This window comes from Lipophrys pholis, assembly GCF_963383615.2.
Source record: "Lipophrys pholis genome assembly, chromosome: 3".
NCBI lineage: Eukaryota > Metazoa > Chordata > Actinopteri > Blenniiformes > Blenniidae > Lipophrys > Lipophrys pholis.
In genome coordinates this window covers 36,241,532-36,260,005 of record NC_137627.1, presented here as the reverse complement: position 1 = coordinate 36,260,005, position 18,474 = coordinate 36,241,532, and the positions used below count along the sequence as shown (strand labels likewise).

The 18,474-nt window shown below is 47.1% G+C and overlaps 2 protein-coding genes across 4 annotated transcripts in view; both read left to right on the top strand.

The window, feature by feature from the left end:
* Positions 1-427: 427 nt before the first annotated feature.
* gpr171 (G protein-coupled receptor 171) lies at positions 428-10,709 on the top strand (the record flags this gene model as incomplete). Its single annotated transcript, XM_080460247.1, has 6 exons — positions 428-457; positions 1,161-1,370; positions 1,750-1,878; positions 7,337-7,772; positions 9,630-9,760; positions 10,632-10,709. 6 exons carry the CDS (start codon positions 428-430, stop codon positions 10,707-10,709), a joined length of 1,014 nt encoding a protein of 337 aa, XP_080316373.1.
* A 576-nt stretch (positions 10,710-11,285) lies between these two features.
* Positions 11,286-18,474, top strand: part of timm50 (translocase of inner mitochondrial membrane 50 homolog) — a 20,466-nt gene continuing 13,277 nt past the window's right edge. The window contains exons 1-4 of one of the 3 annotated variants that reach the window (XM_080460148.1): positions 11,286-11,498; positions 12,361-12,520; positions 16,378-16,409; positions 17,728-17,749. In XM_080460148.1, coding sequence (XP_080316274.1) covers positions 11,313-11,498; positions 12,361-12,520; positions 16,378-16,409; positions 17,728-17,749 — 400 coding nt within the window. In that variant the 5' untranslated portion in view covers positions 11,286-11,312. The remainder of the gene's footprint in view (positions 11,499-12,360; positions 12,521-16,377; positions 16,410-17,727; positions 17,750-18,474) is intronic. The other 2 variants (XM_080460147.1, XR_013935227.1) reach the window with 2 other exon arrangements.

The following is an 18,474-nucleotide window of genomic DNA, read 5'->3' as shown; positions in this document are numbered from 1 at the left end:
AGTCGTGGAGAGTCGATGTGAGTCAAGGAGAGTCGAGGAGAGTCGAGGAGAGTCAAGGAGAGTCGATGTGAGTTGTGGAGAGTCGGGGAAAGCTGATGTGTGTCGTTTAGAGTCGAGGAGAGCCAATGTGAGTCGATGTGAGTCAAGGAGAGTCGAGGAGAGTCGAGGAGAGTTTATGTGAGTCAAGGAGAGTTGAGGAGAGTCGATGTGAGTCAAGGAGAGTCGAGGAGAGTTTATGTGAGTCAAGGAGAGTTGAGGAGAGTCGATGTGAGTCAAGGAGAGTCGAGGAGAGTTTATGTGAGTCAAGGAGAGTTGAGGAGTGCCGATGTGAGTCATGGAGAGTCGATGAGAACCAATGTGAGGCAATGTGAGTCGATGTGAGTCGAAGAGAGTCGGTGTGAGTCGTGGAGAGTTGAGGAGAGTCGATATGAGTCGTGGAGAGTTGAGGAGAGCCGATGTGAGTCGTGGAGTGTCGAGAAGAGCCAATGTGAGTCGATGTGAGTCAAGGAGAGTCAAGGAGAGTTGAGGAGAGTCAAGGAGAGTCGAGGAGAGTCGATGTGAGTTGAGGAGAGTCGATATGAGTCGTGGAGAGTCGAGGAGAGCCGAGCAGAGTTTATGTGAGTCAAGGAGAGTCGAGGAGAGTCGATGTGAGTCGATGAGAGCCAATGTGAGTCGAGGAGAGTCGATGTGAGTCGAGGAGAGTCGAAGAGAGTCGAGGAGAGTCAAGCGTCACAGGAAGAGACGAGCTGATATCAGATAAGAAATTCAGAGAAACTGGTTCATGTCGATCTAATCTGTTTCTCAGAAAATATTTAGTCTGTGTGATTCAGCAACTCAGTTACTCTTTGATTTAGTTACTCTTTGACTTAGTTACTCTTTGACTTAGTTACTCTGACTCAGTTACTCCGTACTCTGTAGGTGTAGACTGGGTGTGGTAGTGTCTGTGCTGATTGGTTGATGTCCTGTTCCTGTCCCCTGATTGGATGATGTCCTGTTCCTGTCCCCTGATTGGATGATGTCCTGTTCCTGTCCTCTGATTGGATGATGTCCTGTTCCTGTCCCCTGATTGGTTGATGTCCTGTTCCTGTCCCCTGATTGGATGATGTCCTGTTCCTGTCCTCTGATTGGATGATGTCCTGTTCCTGCTGGTCGTCCTGCAGAAGCAGAGCCGTGGCGTCTACCTGCTGAACCTGCTGCTGGCCGACTTCCTGCTGCTGCTGGCGCTTCCCTTCAAGGTGCTGAAGGACAGTGGCGCGGCGCCGTGGAGCCTGATGGTGTTCCACTGCCGGGTCAGCATCGTACTCGTCTACATCAGCCTGTACGCCGCCATCGCCTTCCTCGCCCTCCTCATCACCGACCGCTACCTGCAGGTACTGCTACAGGATGGATGCAGGATGCAGGATGCTGGATGTTGGGTGTTGGATGCAAGATGCAGGATGTTGGATTTTAAATGCAGGATGTAAGATGTTGGGTGTTGGATGTTGGATGTTGGATGCTTGATGTTGGATGCAGGATGTTGGATGTTGGATGTTGGATGCTTGATGTTGGATGCAGGATGTTGGATGTTGGATGTTGGATGCAGGATGTTGGATGCTTGATGTTGGATGTAGGATGTTAGATGTTAGATGTTGGATGCAGGATGTTGGATGCTTGATGTTGGATGTTGGATGTTGGATGCTTGATGTTAGATGTTGGATGTAGGGTGTTGGATGCAGGATGTTGGATGCTGACAGTGTTGTCCTGCTGCAGGACTCTGGGACTCGCAGCGCTCTGAGGCTACAGGAAGTGGGCTTCTCCTGGCTGCTGTCATTGGTCATCTGGCTGCTGCTGCTCATCATCATGGTGCCAAACATGGTTCTGTCCACACAGCAGGTCCAGGTAAAAACAAGTATCTCTACTCCTGCTGACAGTACTCTATCTAACAGTACTCCATCTAACATTACTCCTACTGACAGTACTCCATCTATCAGTACTCCTGCTGACAGTACTCTATCTAACAGTACTCCACCTAACACTACTCCTGCTGACAGTACTCTATTTAGCAGTACTCCATCTAACAGAACTCCATCTAACATTACTCCCGCTGACAGCACTCTATCTAACAGTACTCTATCTAGCAGTACTCCATCTAACAGTAGTCCATCTAACATCACTCCTGCTGGCAGTACTCTATCTAACATTACTCCCGCTGACAGTACTCTATCTAACAGTGCTCTATCTAACAGTACTCCATCTATCATTACTCCAGCTTACAGTACTCTATCTAACAGTATTCCATCTACCAGTACTCCATCAAACATTACTCCTGCTGACAGTACTCTAACATTACTCCTACTGACAGTACTCTATCTAACAGTACTCCACCTAACATTACTCCTGCTGACAGTACTCTATTTAGCAGTACTCCATCTAACAGTACTCCATCTAACATTACTCCCACTGACAGTACTCTATCTAACAGTACTCTATCTAGCAGTACTCCATCTAACAGTACTCCACCTAACATTACTCCTGCTGACAGTACTCTATCTAACAGTACTCTATCTAGCAGTACTCCATCTAACAGTAGTCCATCTAACATTACTCCTGCTGACAGTACTCTAACAGTACTCCATCTATCATTACTCCAGCTTACAGTACTCTATCTAACAGTATTCCATCTACCAGTACTCCATCAAACATTACTCCTGCTGACAGTACTCTAACAGTACTCCATCTAACATTACTCCCGCTGACAGTACTCTATCTAACAGTACTCCATCTAACGTTACTCCTACTGACAGTACTCTATCTAACAGTACTCCACCTAACATTACTCCTGCTGACAGTACTCTATTTAGCAGTACTCCATCTAACAGTACTCCATCTAACATTACTCCCACTGACAGTACTCTATCTAACAGTACTCTATCTAGCAGTACTCCATCTAACAGTACTCCACCTAACATTACTCCTGCTGACAGTACTCTATCTAACAGTAGTCCATCTAACATTACTCCATCTAACAGTACTCCTGCTGACGGTACTCTATCTAACAATACTCCATCTAACAGTACTCCTGCTGACAGTACTCTATCTAACAGTACTCCATCTAACAGTACTCCTGCTGACAGTACTCTATCTAACAGTACTCTATCTAACAGTAGTCCATCTAACATTACTCCATCTAACAGTACTCCTGCTGACGGTACTCTATCTAACAGTACTCCATCTAACATTACTCCTGCTGACAGTACTCTATCTAACAGTACTCCATCTAACAGTACTCCATCTAACATTACTCCATCTAACATTACTCCTGCTGACAGTACTCTATATAACAGTACTCTATCTAACAGTACTCTATCTAACAGTAGTCCATCTAACATTACTCCATCTAACAGTACTCCTGCTGACGGTACTCTATCTAACAGTACTCCATCTAACATTACTCCTGCTGACAGTACTCTATCTAACAGTACTCCATCTAACAGTACTCTATCTAAAAGTACTCCATCTAACAGTACTCCATCTAACAGTACTCCTGCTGACAGTACTCTATCTAACAGTACTCTAACAGTAGTCCATCTAACATTACTCCATCGAACAGTACTCCTGCTGACAGTACTCTATCTAACAGTACTCCATCTAACAGTACTCCTGCTGACAGTACTCTATCTAAGAGTACTCCATCTAACAGTACTCCATCTAACAGTACTCTATCTAAAAGTACTCCATCTAACAGTACTCCATCTAACAGTACTCCTGCTGACAGTACTCTATCTAACAGTACTCCATCTAACAGTACTCCTGCTGACAGTACTCTATCTAACAGTACTCTAACAGTAGTCCATCTAACATTACTCCATCGAACAGTACTCCTGCTGACAGTACTCTATCTAACAGTACTCCATCTAAAGTTCCACTGCACTTTCTGTGCCGGGGCATCGCGGGGCGAGAGAGGTTTTCACGTGGTCCCACTGAAAAGGTTATTTAGTGTACAGAAAGAAACCTCGTCCACCGGCTACGACTTTCCGCCAACTGCTAGGTACCTAGCACTGAGGACAGAGGCGCCACAATGGGGTAGGCAACTCAGGCTGAAGGGGGCCCAGATCCTACATCCTGCCCAGAGGGACGGCTGACATCAGTCAATTTCAATGACAAAATAATATAACTGCTTTGAGACGCTGCAACGACAGCGCATCAGAAACCCCCCGCACGGGGCCTTTCCAGGGACTCACTGGCCAGTTGCCAGTAGGGGGCACCGACAGACGGCAGATATCAGCGACACAACTTAAAAAAACCCTGGACACATTACAATGACACATCGGGAACCTCCCTAATGGGGCCCCACTACTACCCTGCATCAACGTGGAGTCCTTGTTGTCAAACACCGAAAAACTAAAGTGGACATATCCGTCCTCGGGGCTCATGAAACGAAAAGAAAAGAAAGAACAACAAGAGGAAGAAAAGAAAAAACCTGATTGTGGTAACTGTAAGATGTGTGTGTTACACTATTAAATAGTTAGTCCCAGTTAGTCCCAACTAGTCCCAGTTAGTCCAGGTTAGTCCCAGTTAGTCCCGGTTAGTCCCAGTTAGTCCCAGTTAGTCCCGGTTAGTCCCAGATAGTCCCAACTAGTCCCAGTTAGTCCAGGTTAGTCCCAGTTAGTCCAGGTTAGTCCCAGTTCGTCCCAACTAGTCCCAGTTAGTCCAGGTTAGTCCCAGTTCGTCCCAACTAGTCCCAGTTAGTCCCAGTTAGTCCCAACTAGTCCCAGTTAGTCCCGGTTAGTCCCAGTTAGTCCCAGTTAGTCCCGGTTAGTCCCAGTTAGTCCCAGTTAGTCCCAGTTAGTCCCGGTTAGTCCCAACTAGTCCCAGTTAGTCCCGGTTAGTCCCAGTTAGTCCCAGTTAGTCCCGGTTAGTCCCAGTTAGTCCCAGTTAGTCCCAGTTAGTCCCAGACATCCACCAAGCAGCAGAAAAGTGAACTGAAGTTAAAGTGAATTCAGCCGTTTTCTTCTAAACACATTCATAAAGTGTGTATATATGTATATATTTGACAGTGTGGTTAACAACACACTTCTGTGGTATGACAAACTTAGAGCACATATTTATTCTTACTTTACACCCATTTTAACAGCTTTAGTTAAGAAGTAGTCCAGCTTTGCTGACACAGTTAGTCATAAGTCTTGTTGCCTATGGCTGTGTACGGACATTCATAACCACACAATAAGTTAAGAATTATATTTTCTCCCAGAATAAAGTATTTGTTGTGAAATGCTAAAACTAATACCAGCATCAATGCTGCTTTCATTTTAGTCTAGACTGTGGCTCATTTGTATTTAGAATTGAAAGATAATATAGCAATATATCTATAAATGTTCTGCTATAGCCAAATGTTCCATTAAATAAAATGTTAACATGAAGCATTAAAGTTGTTACTGCAAATGAGTGTTCATTAATGGTTCTAGACACATCCCAAATGTTGAGTGCAGGTCTTTACTTTACTTTAATACAAGCCAACCAAATACATTGTGCTCTTTTTTGTTTTCATATCATATCATATCAACATATCTAGAGTCCTGTACTAGGAACCTGATCAGCCTATCCAGAGTCCTGTACTAGGAACCTGAGGCCTGTACTAGGAACCAGAGGCCTGTACTAGGAACCAGAGGCCTGTACTAGGAACCTGAGGCCTGTACTAGGAACCTGATCAACACATCCAGGTTCTCTGGTTCCTGGTTGACTGATCCTGATCACCATTACCACCAAGCAGGTTCTCAACTCTCTGGTTCAACACACACCAGGTGTGAGCGTTCACATGAAAGGGGCGGAGCTTGCAGCATCTGACCAGTCACAGAAGGAGAAACTCTGCAGAGCAGTTTCCAGATTACTGAAGGAGCAGTTAATCTCTGAGATTATGAAGAATTCAAACTCATCCAGCAGCTCAAAGCAACAGTGCTGCTGCAGCCAGAACCAGAACCTTCCTGACAATACTTGCCCGCAATATCTAAATATTTCATCGGCTGCAAACCCTCCTGTTGTTGTTTACATACGCTTTGCACTCACTGGTTGTTTTGTTAACTAGTTTATTGAAACGTCGGCGCACGACACAACATGGCGTCTTCTAACAAGGTTCAGACACTCCTCTCAGGAACAGGGGGAGGAGCTTCAGCAGGAGCTCCTCCTCTCAGGAACAGGGGGAGGAGCTTCAGCAGGAGCTCCTCCTCTCAGGAACAGGGGGAGGAGCTTCAGCAGGAGCTGGACTCTGCTGTTCACAATGAGAAATTTAACCTGTGTCGCAGAGAACGACTCGGACAACCACAGAATTGCGGCCGCTTCCGTGTTCTTTGCTGGACGTGTCCCCGAGTCGTTCACAACCCCGCCTACATTTTAACCGTACTTTCTGAGGTGGGACCGCGCGACAGAGTTGGTCCTGGGGACGCTTTGCCATACCGTAACCTCCTGTCCCACCCCACTCCAGCACCTACTACATCTAACAGTACTTCTGCTGGCAATACTCCTGTTAGTACTCCTGCTGACAGTACTCCATCTAACAGTACTTCTGCTGGCAATACTTCTGTTAGTACTCCTGCTGACAGTACTCCATCTCACAGTACTTATGCTGGCAATACTCCTGTTAGTACTCCATCTCACAGTACTCCTGCTGACAGTACTGTTGTGATGTCTCTGCTAATGCACATTGCCATGTTGTCTTTGGTAATGGATGTTGCTGTGCTACCTCTGGTAATGGATGTTGCTGTGTTGCCTCTGGTCATGGATATTGCTATGTTGCCTCTGGTAATGAATGGTGTTGTGTTGACTCTGGTAATGGATGTTACTGTGTTGCCTCTGGTAATGGACGCTGCTGTGTTGCCTCTGGTAATGAATGGTGTTGTGTTGACTCTGGTAATGGACGCTGCTGTGTCGCCTCTGGTAATGGTTGTTGTTGTGTTGCCTCTGGTAATGGACGCTGCTGTGTCGCCTCTGGTAATGGTTGTGTTGCCTCTGGTAATGGATGTTGCTGTGTCGCCTCTGGTAATGGTTGTGTTGCCTCTGGTAATGGACGCTGCTGTGTTGTCTCTGGTAATGGTTGTTGTGTTGCCTCTGGTAATGGACGCTGCTGTGTTGTCTCTGGTAATGGATGTTGCTGTGTCGCCTCTGGTAATGGTTGTGTTGCCTCTGGTAATGGACGCTGCTGTGTTGTCTCTGGTAATGGTTGTTGTGTTGCCTCTGGTAATGGACGCTGCTGTGTTGTCTCTGGTAATGGATGTTGTGTTGCCTCTGGTAATGGACACTGCTGTGTTGTCTCTGGTAATGGATGTTGCTGTGCTATCTCTGGTAATGGCGACTGTGTTTGCAGGTGCAGGCGTCTCTGCGCTGCTCGTCTCTGAAGCCGGACCTCGGCATGCACTGGCACATTCTGACCATCTTCCTCAACACGGCGCTCTTCCTCAACGCCTCCGCCGCCGTGCTGCTGTCCTGCTTCCTGGCCCTCCGGCGGCTACTGCGCGGCAGCGGTGAAGGCAATGGCGAGCAGCGGGCTTGCGCCCGGCGAGCGGCGCTTGGCGTGACGGCGATGGCGGTGGCCTTCGTGCTCAGCTTTGTGCCGTACACACTGGCGCAGACCAATGTGATCCGAGACTGCGAGACGACGCAGCGGCTGTTCGTGGCGAAGGAGTCAACGCTGCTGATCGGCCTGCTGCACGTCTGCTGCCACCAGCTGCTCTGCTGCTACCTCAGCGCCCCCTACAGGACGGCCATGAGGAGCACGATGCGCTGCAGCGGGAGGCCGAGGAGCAACCGGGGGGAGCAGCAGGAGCAGGAGGAAGCAAACAAAGAGGAGGAGGAGGAGGAGGAGGTGAACAAAGAGGAGGAGGAGGAGGAGGTGAACAAAGAGGAGGAGGAGGAGGAGGAGGAGGTGAACAAAGAGGAGGAGGAGGAGGAGGAGGTGAACAAAGAGGAGGAGGAGGAGGAGGAGGAGGTGAACAAAGAGGAGGAGGAGGAGGAGGTGAACAAAGAGGAGGAGGAGGAGGAGGAGGAGGTGAACAAAGAGGAGGAGGAGGAGGAGGTGAACAAAGAGGAGGAGGTGAACAAAGAGGAGGAGGAGGAGGTGAACAAAGAGGAGGAGGAGGAGACTCTGGCAGAACCCCTCTCCGTCCACACGAACCTTCTTTCTCCCTTCGTTCTAAAAAGTTTCGTCCACGTGGTACCATGAAAACTACTCAACCTGATGTAGTACACATGCCAGACCTGTAGGTGGCGCTGTAATGCTGCCACAGAAATACACCAAAACCAGAGAAGAAGAATTGGAGAAGGAAAAATTGAAACTGAGGTGGGCGATGACGTCATAATTTCCAGCTAATATGCATCTTTTTATAGACCTTTTATTTTTACATGTTGTGACGCCATCCTCTTCTCCTCCTCCTCCTCCTCCTCCTCCTCCTCCTCCTCCTCCTCCTCCTCCTCCTCCTCCTTCTCCTTCTCCTCCTCCTCTTCCTCCTCCTCCTCCTCCTCCTCCTCCTCCTCCTCCTCCTCCATCGTTTTGTCACATTAAATTATAAGACATTTTGTTTGAATCAAGCTGCTTTAAATCTCAATTTGAAGACATTAGAAACCTTCAATACATCTCTGATGTACAAATACCCTGGATGTTTCACTGTACTTCATGAAGATGTAACAATAATGTTGGTATCAGTTATGAAAACACAGCAACAATAACAGTAATAATAGTGTTTATATCGCGTCGTCTGAAGGAGAGCGTTAACATTAACAGGACTGTAGCTCCACCTGCTGGTCCAAACCTGCAGAAACACTGACGTCACGACTTCGAAGCTGCTGAGTTCACAGGAAACGTTCCCCTTCAGTCCATCCTCCCCACCGCTTCATCAGCTCTTCCATCTTCTCTGTTTTTATGTTGCATGAGGAACCCAGGGGGAACATGCAGTCTCCACAAAGGAAGGACTCTAAAGCAACGTAAAGTTTTTCATGTTTTCATGTAAAAACAGATGTTGTTCCAGTGACAGTCTCCCGCTGCTCTCCAGAGGTTTTATTTCTCAGTTTCTTCAAGATGAAGCCAATTAAATTAAAGATTAATCATGCACTTATTTTCAAATCAGTTCATCAAAGTTATTCATCTTTTTTTTCAAAAACTCTTTATTTATTCTTATTTCATGCACGTGGCTCAGACAGCCTGCCAGGGGTCTGATGGGGGGCGGGGGGGGGGGGGGGGGGGGGGTGGGGGGGGGGGTGGGGGGGGGGGGGGGGGGGGGGGGGGGGGGGGGGGGAGGGGGGGGGGGGGGGGGGGGCTCTTCAACCAGCTCCTGTGTCATGAGAGATATGTCCTTTGTTTGAGTACTGTTGCCAGGTATTAACCCCAGAAGCATGATTCTGGGTCCTTTTTGAGCGTATATACTTAAATACTTTAATGTGTGAGAGTGACTGGGATCCATGAGCCCACGTTGTCTCCAACACTGCTGATCTGTTCCTAACTGGTGGTTTTTTGTGTGACAAAAGAATATAAATAAATTCTTCCAACCAAATTCCCTCCATATTTTAGAGCAAGTGGAAGACTGATGTGTTTTGCACAGGGACAACCAATCACCCTCTGTCCGCTGTCCTGTCCCCTGCTGGTCCCACTTTGATTCATCTTACAGTGAGGGTCCTCCGGGTCCTCGGGGTCCTCCGGGTCCTCGGGGTCCTCCGGGTCCTCGGGTTCTTCCGGGTCCTCCGGGTCCTCCGGGTCCTCGCTGGACTCCTCTACCGTTTAGACACCGTTTCTCCAGAAGTATGTTTATATGCTGCAGTCAGCACCTTGAGCAACTCAATACCTTCTGCTGAAATTCCTTTTTTCTTTTCTTTATCAAAGAACTGTCTTCGTTGTAGATAACGAAATAGGTCCCCATTCTCCAAATTAAATTCTCTCTTGACCTTTTCGAAGGTTTTCCCCTCTGAGTGTACAAACAGCCGTCATTCCTTTATCTCTCCATCTTGCCAATGTCTATCTGACAGACGGGGTTTAAACCTGGGTGTTTGAGTGGGCCACATCAAACGTTTACTGTCTCCTTCCACTTTATATTTTTTAACAATCCAGGTGAATTTCCAGGTGAATCTATTGTAAGGAAAGCTCCTTGAGATGCAGCATCTCGTTTACAAGGGGGCCCTAAGGAACACAGAACATAAAGACACAGAACAGAGAACAGTTGAATGATAATAAGTGTAACTCTGGACAACAATAAGACATAAAACACCGGACGATCCTGCTCACACAACCCACTCCCTCAGTCATATCAGTGAACCTTTATATACAGTCAGTAAGAATAAAAATACCGCAAATTATATATCACATGGAATCTAAATAAAAATTAAAAAAAATAATAAAAATCTCATTCCAGATTTTTAAAGCGTCGTTGACTGTGTGATTTGTTCCTTCCTGAACAGTAAAATCTCTCCCACGGAGCCTCGTCCGGGCCGGTGTTCAGTCTATATTCAGTTCAATGTGTTTCCATCTGGCCTGATATTCAGCAGAACACCAATAAACAATATATCTCATTTGGGCGGCGTAATACTATTCCCTGAGATTAGGCACTGCCAGACCACAGTGGTCCTTGTCAATTTTAAGTGTCTTAAACTTTATCCTTGGCCGTGCTCCTGCCCAGACCGACCGGGAGATCCTCTTGTCCCAGGCTGTAAACGGACAACCCGTCGTCTTGCCTGGTAATGATAAAACAAGATAGAACAGCCTTGGTAGAAGATTCATCTGCATTATTTCAATTCTAGAGCTGAAATCTAGCATTAATAATGACCACTTTGTTATTTCATATAATTTGTTTATATCTTTGGTGATGATGATTCCCAGGTATTTTATTGATTTTCTTTCCCAAATCATTTTCTATTGCTGCCTAATTATTCTGCCTGGTGTATAATTGATTATGTTTTTGTAATGTTCAGGTTGTAACCTCCTGACATTTGGCTTTCTAATCTGACAACAGGTAACGGAGTAATTATACTTCTGCAGTAAAGTCACTTTCAGGAGCTGTCAAACTGTTTCTACAGCCACACTTCACTTTGGGCAGTTTGCCCTCAACCATCATGACCGAGGAAGGCTTTTTGCCCTCAACCATCATGGCTGTCTTATGTCGTAACCGAAGGTCAGACTCCTTGTGGCCTCTGATTGGATAAAACACTATTTGCCCCGCCCTATTCCTCTACACGTGGCCTCTCGTCGCTCAGATTGCGTGACGCTCCCGCCACTCAAACATCACGAGCCAATCAAACGCTTTTGTCCTTCTGTCCCGCGTCACTCGCGCTCGCCGGCAGCTCGAGCTCCTCAGTCCAAGATGTCGGCTTCGTCCGTGTTCCCCATGTGTGTGCGGGCCAGCCGGGGCCTCACCTGGGGCCTCACCCGGAGCCTGCCGCCCGCTGTGGACCTACTCCGGACCCTGTCCACGGAGAAGCCGCCGGCCGGAGCGGCGGGTGGTGCTACGGGCGGACTGGCTCAGGCGATCCTACAGCAGCAGAGCCAGGTGAGGGGCGCTCGGTTTACCACCCAGGAGCGAGCGGACACGGGCGGGGACAGTTCACGTACACGCGAGTACGTGAGCTCCGCTTGTCCGGGCTGCCCGCATGAGGAAACCAAAGCCATTTGTATGACATTTGCAACCTGATGTCAAACTGTTAGCTAACAGCCTCTAAATCCACCCGACGGCCGGATATTGGTCTCATTTTAAGATATCCACGTGTGTCTCGTTGTTCGCCTGGTTTACCACCGTGATGTCAGCTGTGTTCCTCCTGTACATCACGTTTCTCTGAATGAATGGAGCTCAGATTACGGACCGAGCTCGTTAGCCGGCTAAGGTTAGCCTGCGTTCAGCGTCTCTCCCTGAACACGTGATTAAAACATCTCTGACCCGGGTTAAAGCAGGTTAGAAGACCTGTAAATGTCCCACTAACCCGGGTTAAAGCAGGTTAGAAATCCTGTAAATGTCCCACTAACCCGGGTTAAAGCAGGTTAGAAGACCTGTAAATGCCCCACTGACACACACACACACACACACACACACACACACACACACACACACACACACACACACAGAATCTATCTGCAGGAGTCCTCAGATAAAGCCAAGGTTAGTTTGGTTTGAAGGTCAGAACAGATTCTCCCCCCAACTCCGCCCATCAGAATGCAGCTTCTTGGTTCTGTGTCAGGTTCTGTGTCAGGTTCTGGTTCTTTGTCGGCTCCCATCACAGCCAGTAGAATCTGTTCTGATCCTCCCTGTGGAGGCTGTGTGTTCTCACTGTAACTGTGTGTGTGTGTGTGTGTGTGTGTGTGTGTGTGTGTGTGTGTGTGTGTGTGTGTGTGTGTGTGTGTGTGTGTGTGTGTTTCAGGGTCAGCCTCCCCCACCAGAAAAGGGGGAGAGAGAGAGGGAGGGCGAGCAGGGGGAGGACAGGAAGCAGAAGGAGAACACTGCCTACGCCAAAAAGATGGTTCTGCGGTTGGCGGGCTTCATGGGACTGGGAGGGGTGGTCGGCATCGTCTACATATTCGGTGAGTGTGGAAATGCGCACACACACATACTCACACACACTCGCTCACACACACTGTCATCCCAGATAGACGATTCCCAGTTAGACGACTTCGTTCAAAATCGCGGTGGGGGAAGTAAGAAAAAAAGCATGTCGGACTAAAAACATTTGACTTATGATGATAAGTGAATTATTTGTAACATTTCAGTGACCTAGGATGAATGGTGGAGTATTTTTACGCATAGGACACGTAGTTTATGTTTTATAAAGACATAAAGTGTCTTCAACACTGTCGTCAGCTGAACTGTGAAGCTCCTCTCCGTTAGTTCACTTTTATAATTATTATCAACGTATTATTCCCACATATTTCCACACCATAACTCCGATATGGACGAACGAGGGAGTTCTATAATAAGTTGAGTTTATTTTGCTCTAATTCTGATCAGATTTGACACATTATGCTGAACAGGCTCACCGGCTCAGATGCGGTCTTCAGAACTACGGTCTTCAGAACTACGGTCTTCAGAACTACGGTCTTCAGAAATGTATTTCTGAAAACAAAGAAGCCGTAAAGCGAAAACGCTGCTTCATAGATGACTGCTTTGAGTGATGCGTTCAGGTGCTCGTTAACGTGTCGGAAGGTGGACTTTCCGCTTGTTAAGGGGCTGTGGGGCTCATAAAGTAGCGACGTCACATGATAAACATGATTAAAATATGACCGATGGTCATTAGTGAGCTGGAACGTGCAGCTCACTGCAGTGATAGTTTTGGGGGCGGGGGGATCATGTGCGTAAAGAAGGCCATTCTTTGCGAGAAACAAAGCCATATGATACCATACTAAATATAGACGGACATACACTAGATATATGTGACATATAGAAAATCCAGTGGCGGCCGTGCATTTCAGACCTCAGCCTTCACTGGTGCTGGTCTGACTCAGTCCACCCCTCAATCACTTTTTATGGCTACAAAAACCAAGTTACCATGCAGAGATGTAGTATAAAAAGCCTTTGTATTACAGATATACTCTTGTAGCCAGAATAAATACCTTTACTGATGAAAAAAAGTTCACGTCTCTCCTTCTGCAGCTGCATAAAAAAGTGGCTGCTATTCCCAAAACTTCTGGAGGTTGAGGAGGGAGACGAGCATCAGCCCTTCGTGGTCTTGGAAATAATATAATGGCAAATAACTTCAGTAAATTGCATCGGACCTCCATGTGCTCATAGTGCTGCGGTGCGTTCAAAGACCTCTTGGAAAAGTCCGTCTTGAAAACCGTTTTGCAAATAAATCTGCAACCAACTCTCTATCTTCTCCTTCAGCCATTGTAGTTTCACTAAACCTCTATTAAATCAACACAACTATATTTCATGCAGCTGCTCCAGATGCAGTCAGCTAGCTGGAGAGTGAACTCTCTGACCATCCAATCAGAGGGCTTGAATATGCTGACGTCACCCTCGGCCTTCTAGAGGGCCCTGAGTCGTCAGTATCTAAATCTGATTGGTTGAAGCAGCAGGGTGACGCTGCCTCCGCCTGCAGAACTGAATGTGAAGGCCTCAGGCCGATTTCTTTACCCGGCAACAGGTGATGAGCTGAACTGTGATTGGTTAAAAGCTTTAATATGGAAGGACACATCTGGAAGCAGCAGACATGGGAGGAGCTATGAGAGGAAGTGGACAGACATTTTGGAATTATTTAAGAAGTATTCATGGACGAAGTATCAGCATCAGTCTGTGATTCTGATCTTTTTCTTATTCCTGCAGAGAAGCCTTCAGACCCTGACGGCCGCCACTGATAAAAATATCAATTAGAAATAATATGTAGAACTCCACTGTTGAAAACTATGCATACGATGACGAATTAATTAAGATTATTCAGCCTCCCAGGTGTGTTCTGTACATGCAGGTGTACGGCCGTGCACATATTCAACCTGTTCTGTGTGCTAATGTGTAGCTGATTAATGGTTAGGAGCACATATTCAACCTTTGGTTGGTGTGCTAACGAGTATCTGATTACCAGTGAATGCGTTGAGTGAATATCCTGTACAGGTATTCTTCCTGGTGAATGGTGTCCTGCACCTCATTAACGATGCAGGACACCATTTAACCTGGATGTGGTGTTGTTTAGCTTGGTTAACGGACAGAATTATGAATTACGTTTCCTAATAAATGCGACATAGCCCAAAGCAACTTATGTGTCTTTTTCATCTTCATGACGCATTTTCTGACCGACACGATAAATACATTTCTAGGAATTACTTGTGATGAAAAGCACATATAAATATCCTGAAGTCAAAATTAGCTAATAATATTGACATAATGTGTAAAATCTGATCAGAATTAGATCAAAATAAACTCAACTTATTATAGAACTCCCTCGTTCGTCCAGATCGGAGTTATGGTGTGGAAATATGTGGGAATAATACGTTGATAATAATTATAAAAGTGAACTAACGGAGAGGAGCTCCACAGTCCAGCTGACGACAGCCGTCGTCGGGGAGGCGGCTGCTGTTGAAGACACTTTATGTCTTTATGAAACATGTTGTTAGTTTTTGCCGACATCGGGACTTTTTACTTTATTGTTTTACTTCTCCCGCCGCGATTTTAAACTGTGTGTCTTTATGTGTACAAATACATTACTAGTCATCCTATAGGTCACTGAAATGTTACAAATAACTCACTTATTACTATACACTCACCGGCCACTTTATTAGGTACACCTTGCTAGTACCGGGTTGGGTACACCCCTTTTGCCTTCAGAACTGCCTTAATCCTTGGTGGCCTAGATTCAACAAGGTACTGGAGACGTTCCTCAGAGACGTTGGTCCATATGGACATGATAGCGTCACGCAATAGTTGCAGATTTGTCGGCTGCACATCCAGGATACGAATCTCCCGTTCCACCACATCCCAAAGGTTCTACTGGATTGAGATGTGGTGACTGTGGGGGCCGTTTGAGTCCAGTGAACTCATTGTCGTGTTCAAGGAACCAGCCTGAGATGATTGGAGGTTTATGACATCCTGCTGGAAGGAGCTGTTAGAAGACGGGTCCACTGTGGTCATAAAGGGATGGACATGGTCAGCAACAATACCCAGGGAGGCTGTGGCATTGACACGATGCTCAGTTGGTACTAAGGGGCCCAAAGTGTGCCAAGAAGATGCGTTCAGAGATGTTCTCCTGTGTACCTCGGGTGTAACCAGTGGTTATTGGAGTTACTATCAGCTCCAACCAGTCTGGACATTTTCTCTTCTCCGGACCATTCTCTGTAAACACTAGAGATGGTTGTGGGTGAAAATCCCAGTAGATCAGCAGTTTCTGAAATACTCAGACCAGCCCGTCTGGCACCAACAACCAAGCCACGTTCAAAGTCCCTTAGATCACCTTTCTTCTCCATTGTGATGCTGGTTTGACCTGCAGCAGGTCGTCTGGACCAGGTCTACATGCCTGAAGGCCTTGAGTTGTGTTAACAAGCAGTTGGACAGGTGGACCTAATAAAGTGGCCAGTGAGTGCAAGTCGTCTATCTGGGAATCGTCTAACTGGGATAAAACCCACACAAACTACGCGGCGGTGCAGTATTTGTGTCAATTACAGAAAAAAAAGACAGAGAGAAATTTGAAGGAGCGTCGGCGAGGATTTAGGATTGACGGCCGCCACTGCTGAATGACCGTAGAGGAAACCCTGGATTTCTTTCTTCTTTCACTGTGTCGGTGTAATATTTAGTTTTTTAGGGAAATGTTATTTTAAAACTTTTTACCAGCGAGCTTTTCCAATGAAATTTCACAGGGATATGTTCTGTTTGACAATAAAGGTTCTATTCTATTCTATTGTTATTGTTCTTGTTCTTTGAACCACTGAACTGATACATTTTTGTCATTTTTCAGGTACAAACTCGGTGGATGAGCAAGGAAACCAGGTGAGGAGGTACACACACACACACACACACACACACACACACACACACACACACACACACACACACACACACACACACACTGTCCACCAGGGAGCAGCAGACTCCACTCAGCCTCCTGCTCCTCAGGGTGGGGGGGCTAAGGATCCTTTAGGGGTGTGGGGATGTGTGTTGAAGTGGAGACGCGAGAAGCTCTCACACCTTGTAAACCCTGCAGCTCGTATCCTGTCTAGACTGGCTCACTTCAAAGGTCCCAGACCCCCTAACCCCCCCCCCCCCCCCATGATGGTAATAATCTATTGGAAAAGAAGAGCTCTTCATCTCCTCTTGTTCTGGAACCTGGTCCTGGTATTAAACGTTTTTCCCTGGGTGGTGAAGCGAAGTGGGACGGTTGAGAGGTGGAACTGGTTGGAAACATAATCTGCAGGATTAGATTGAAACGGCTCGTTTCACATCATTAGAAGTGTTAAAGATCTGCTTCAGATTGAGAACAAGGTGTTTTAAATTGTTGGGCAGAGGTCACAGCCAGCTGCACTTCACCGCTTCACCACCAGATGGAGCTCCCCTCCAGCGCTCAGAGACCTGTTAATCCCAGGACTTGGTCCGTGTTGATTCTGGCGAAACGGTTCGGTGTCTGGGCCACAGCTTCAGTTGGTTTTTATCTGGCGGTTCTTTCTCCGGTCCTGCAGGTACATGCTCATGTACTCGTGTTTCTTTTTACTGCTGGGACGTGTCTGAAGCTTAATTTTCAGTAGGGATGGAAGCTTTCACATCTGAACCCATACAGTACCGATACCCACAACCTGGGGCTCCATATGGTACTCAACGGTACCAAGTTACGGTACTTTGGTGTGTTCATGTGGTAATAACTGTTTGCTCCATGGAGGCAAATCAGTTTAAAACTAAAGACAATCTCTTCTGCCGGGAGAAACATCTGGTGCTGAACCTGGAGCTTCCTCAGATTACAAGTATTCTTCCTCAGATTACAAGTATTCCCACTGCTGGCCTCCATGTATTTAAGCGAGCGTAATCTGCATGGCGTTTTGAAAAGCGCCATGTTGCTCCGTTGTCTGAACCAGCTCTGACGTCGTTACGCTCGTCTGCTGCAACGCTGCGTTGAAGTCTGGCTCTGGGAATCTCCTCGTCTTCCTCGCTCACAGCCACAAGGGGGCGTTCAGCTACCGAAACACGGTCCCGTTTGATTTGACGTGAATCTGTAGTCTGTACCTATAAAAGTGCCGAACCGTCAGATCTCCTCTCGGTTCCACACAAACATCCTCATGTTTCCACTGATCTAACTCTTCTTCTCTCTGTTCCTCAGATTCCAGACGAGTTCGACAGAGGTGAGTGTGGTTCTTCTAGCGCTCTGATGGTTCTCTAATGGTTCTATGATGGTTCTTTATTTGTTCTCTGTCAGTTGTCTTAACGGTTCACTGAAGGTTGTTTAACGGTTCTCTATTGGTTCTCTAGCTGTTCAGTGAAGGTTCTCAAAAGCCCCGTTTCCACCGCACAAAAAGTGCAGGGATGGTCCGGTACCCTTCAGGTTTCAACCGCAAGAATTGTGGATGGTACAGACAATCCCGCTCCAAAGGTGGAGGCTTTTCCACCACCCTTCCTTCAGGGTACTCAGGACCATGGAACGGGTCTGGTTTTGAGGAGCCGTTTGCTGATTGGTCAGAGATTTACTCCCCGCCCTCAATGGTTTAATATGTGGCTGTATGAATCCTCTGTTGTTAACAGATTCAGCTTTGCACTGGTTGGTTTTTTTAGTTGTTGTTGTTTATTTTTCTTTGCTGTGCAACTTTCATGTTGGTGCCTAAAGAGCAGAAGCGAGGCAGGATGGAGACCGGGACTCTGGAGCAGACGCTACGGCCGTCACCGATGCTCTACCAAGTCCACGCTTTGCGTCATGTTGCGTCGCTGGCCGTTGCTCCGTTGTGCGGGCCGCCGTGGGTCTGCAACGACCGGCCAGCTCCGGAGCGACGTGATGCGACACGGTGCGGCGGGAAACCGGCGCTGCTCCGAGTCCCGACGTCTGTCCTCGTGTGGATTTCGCGATCTCTGCCCC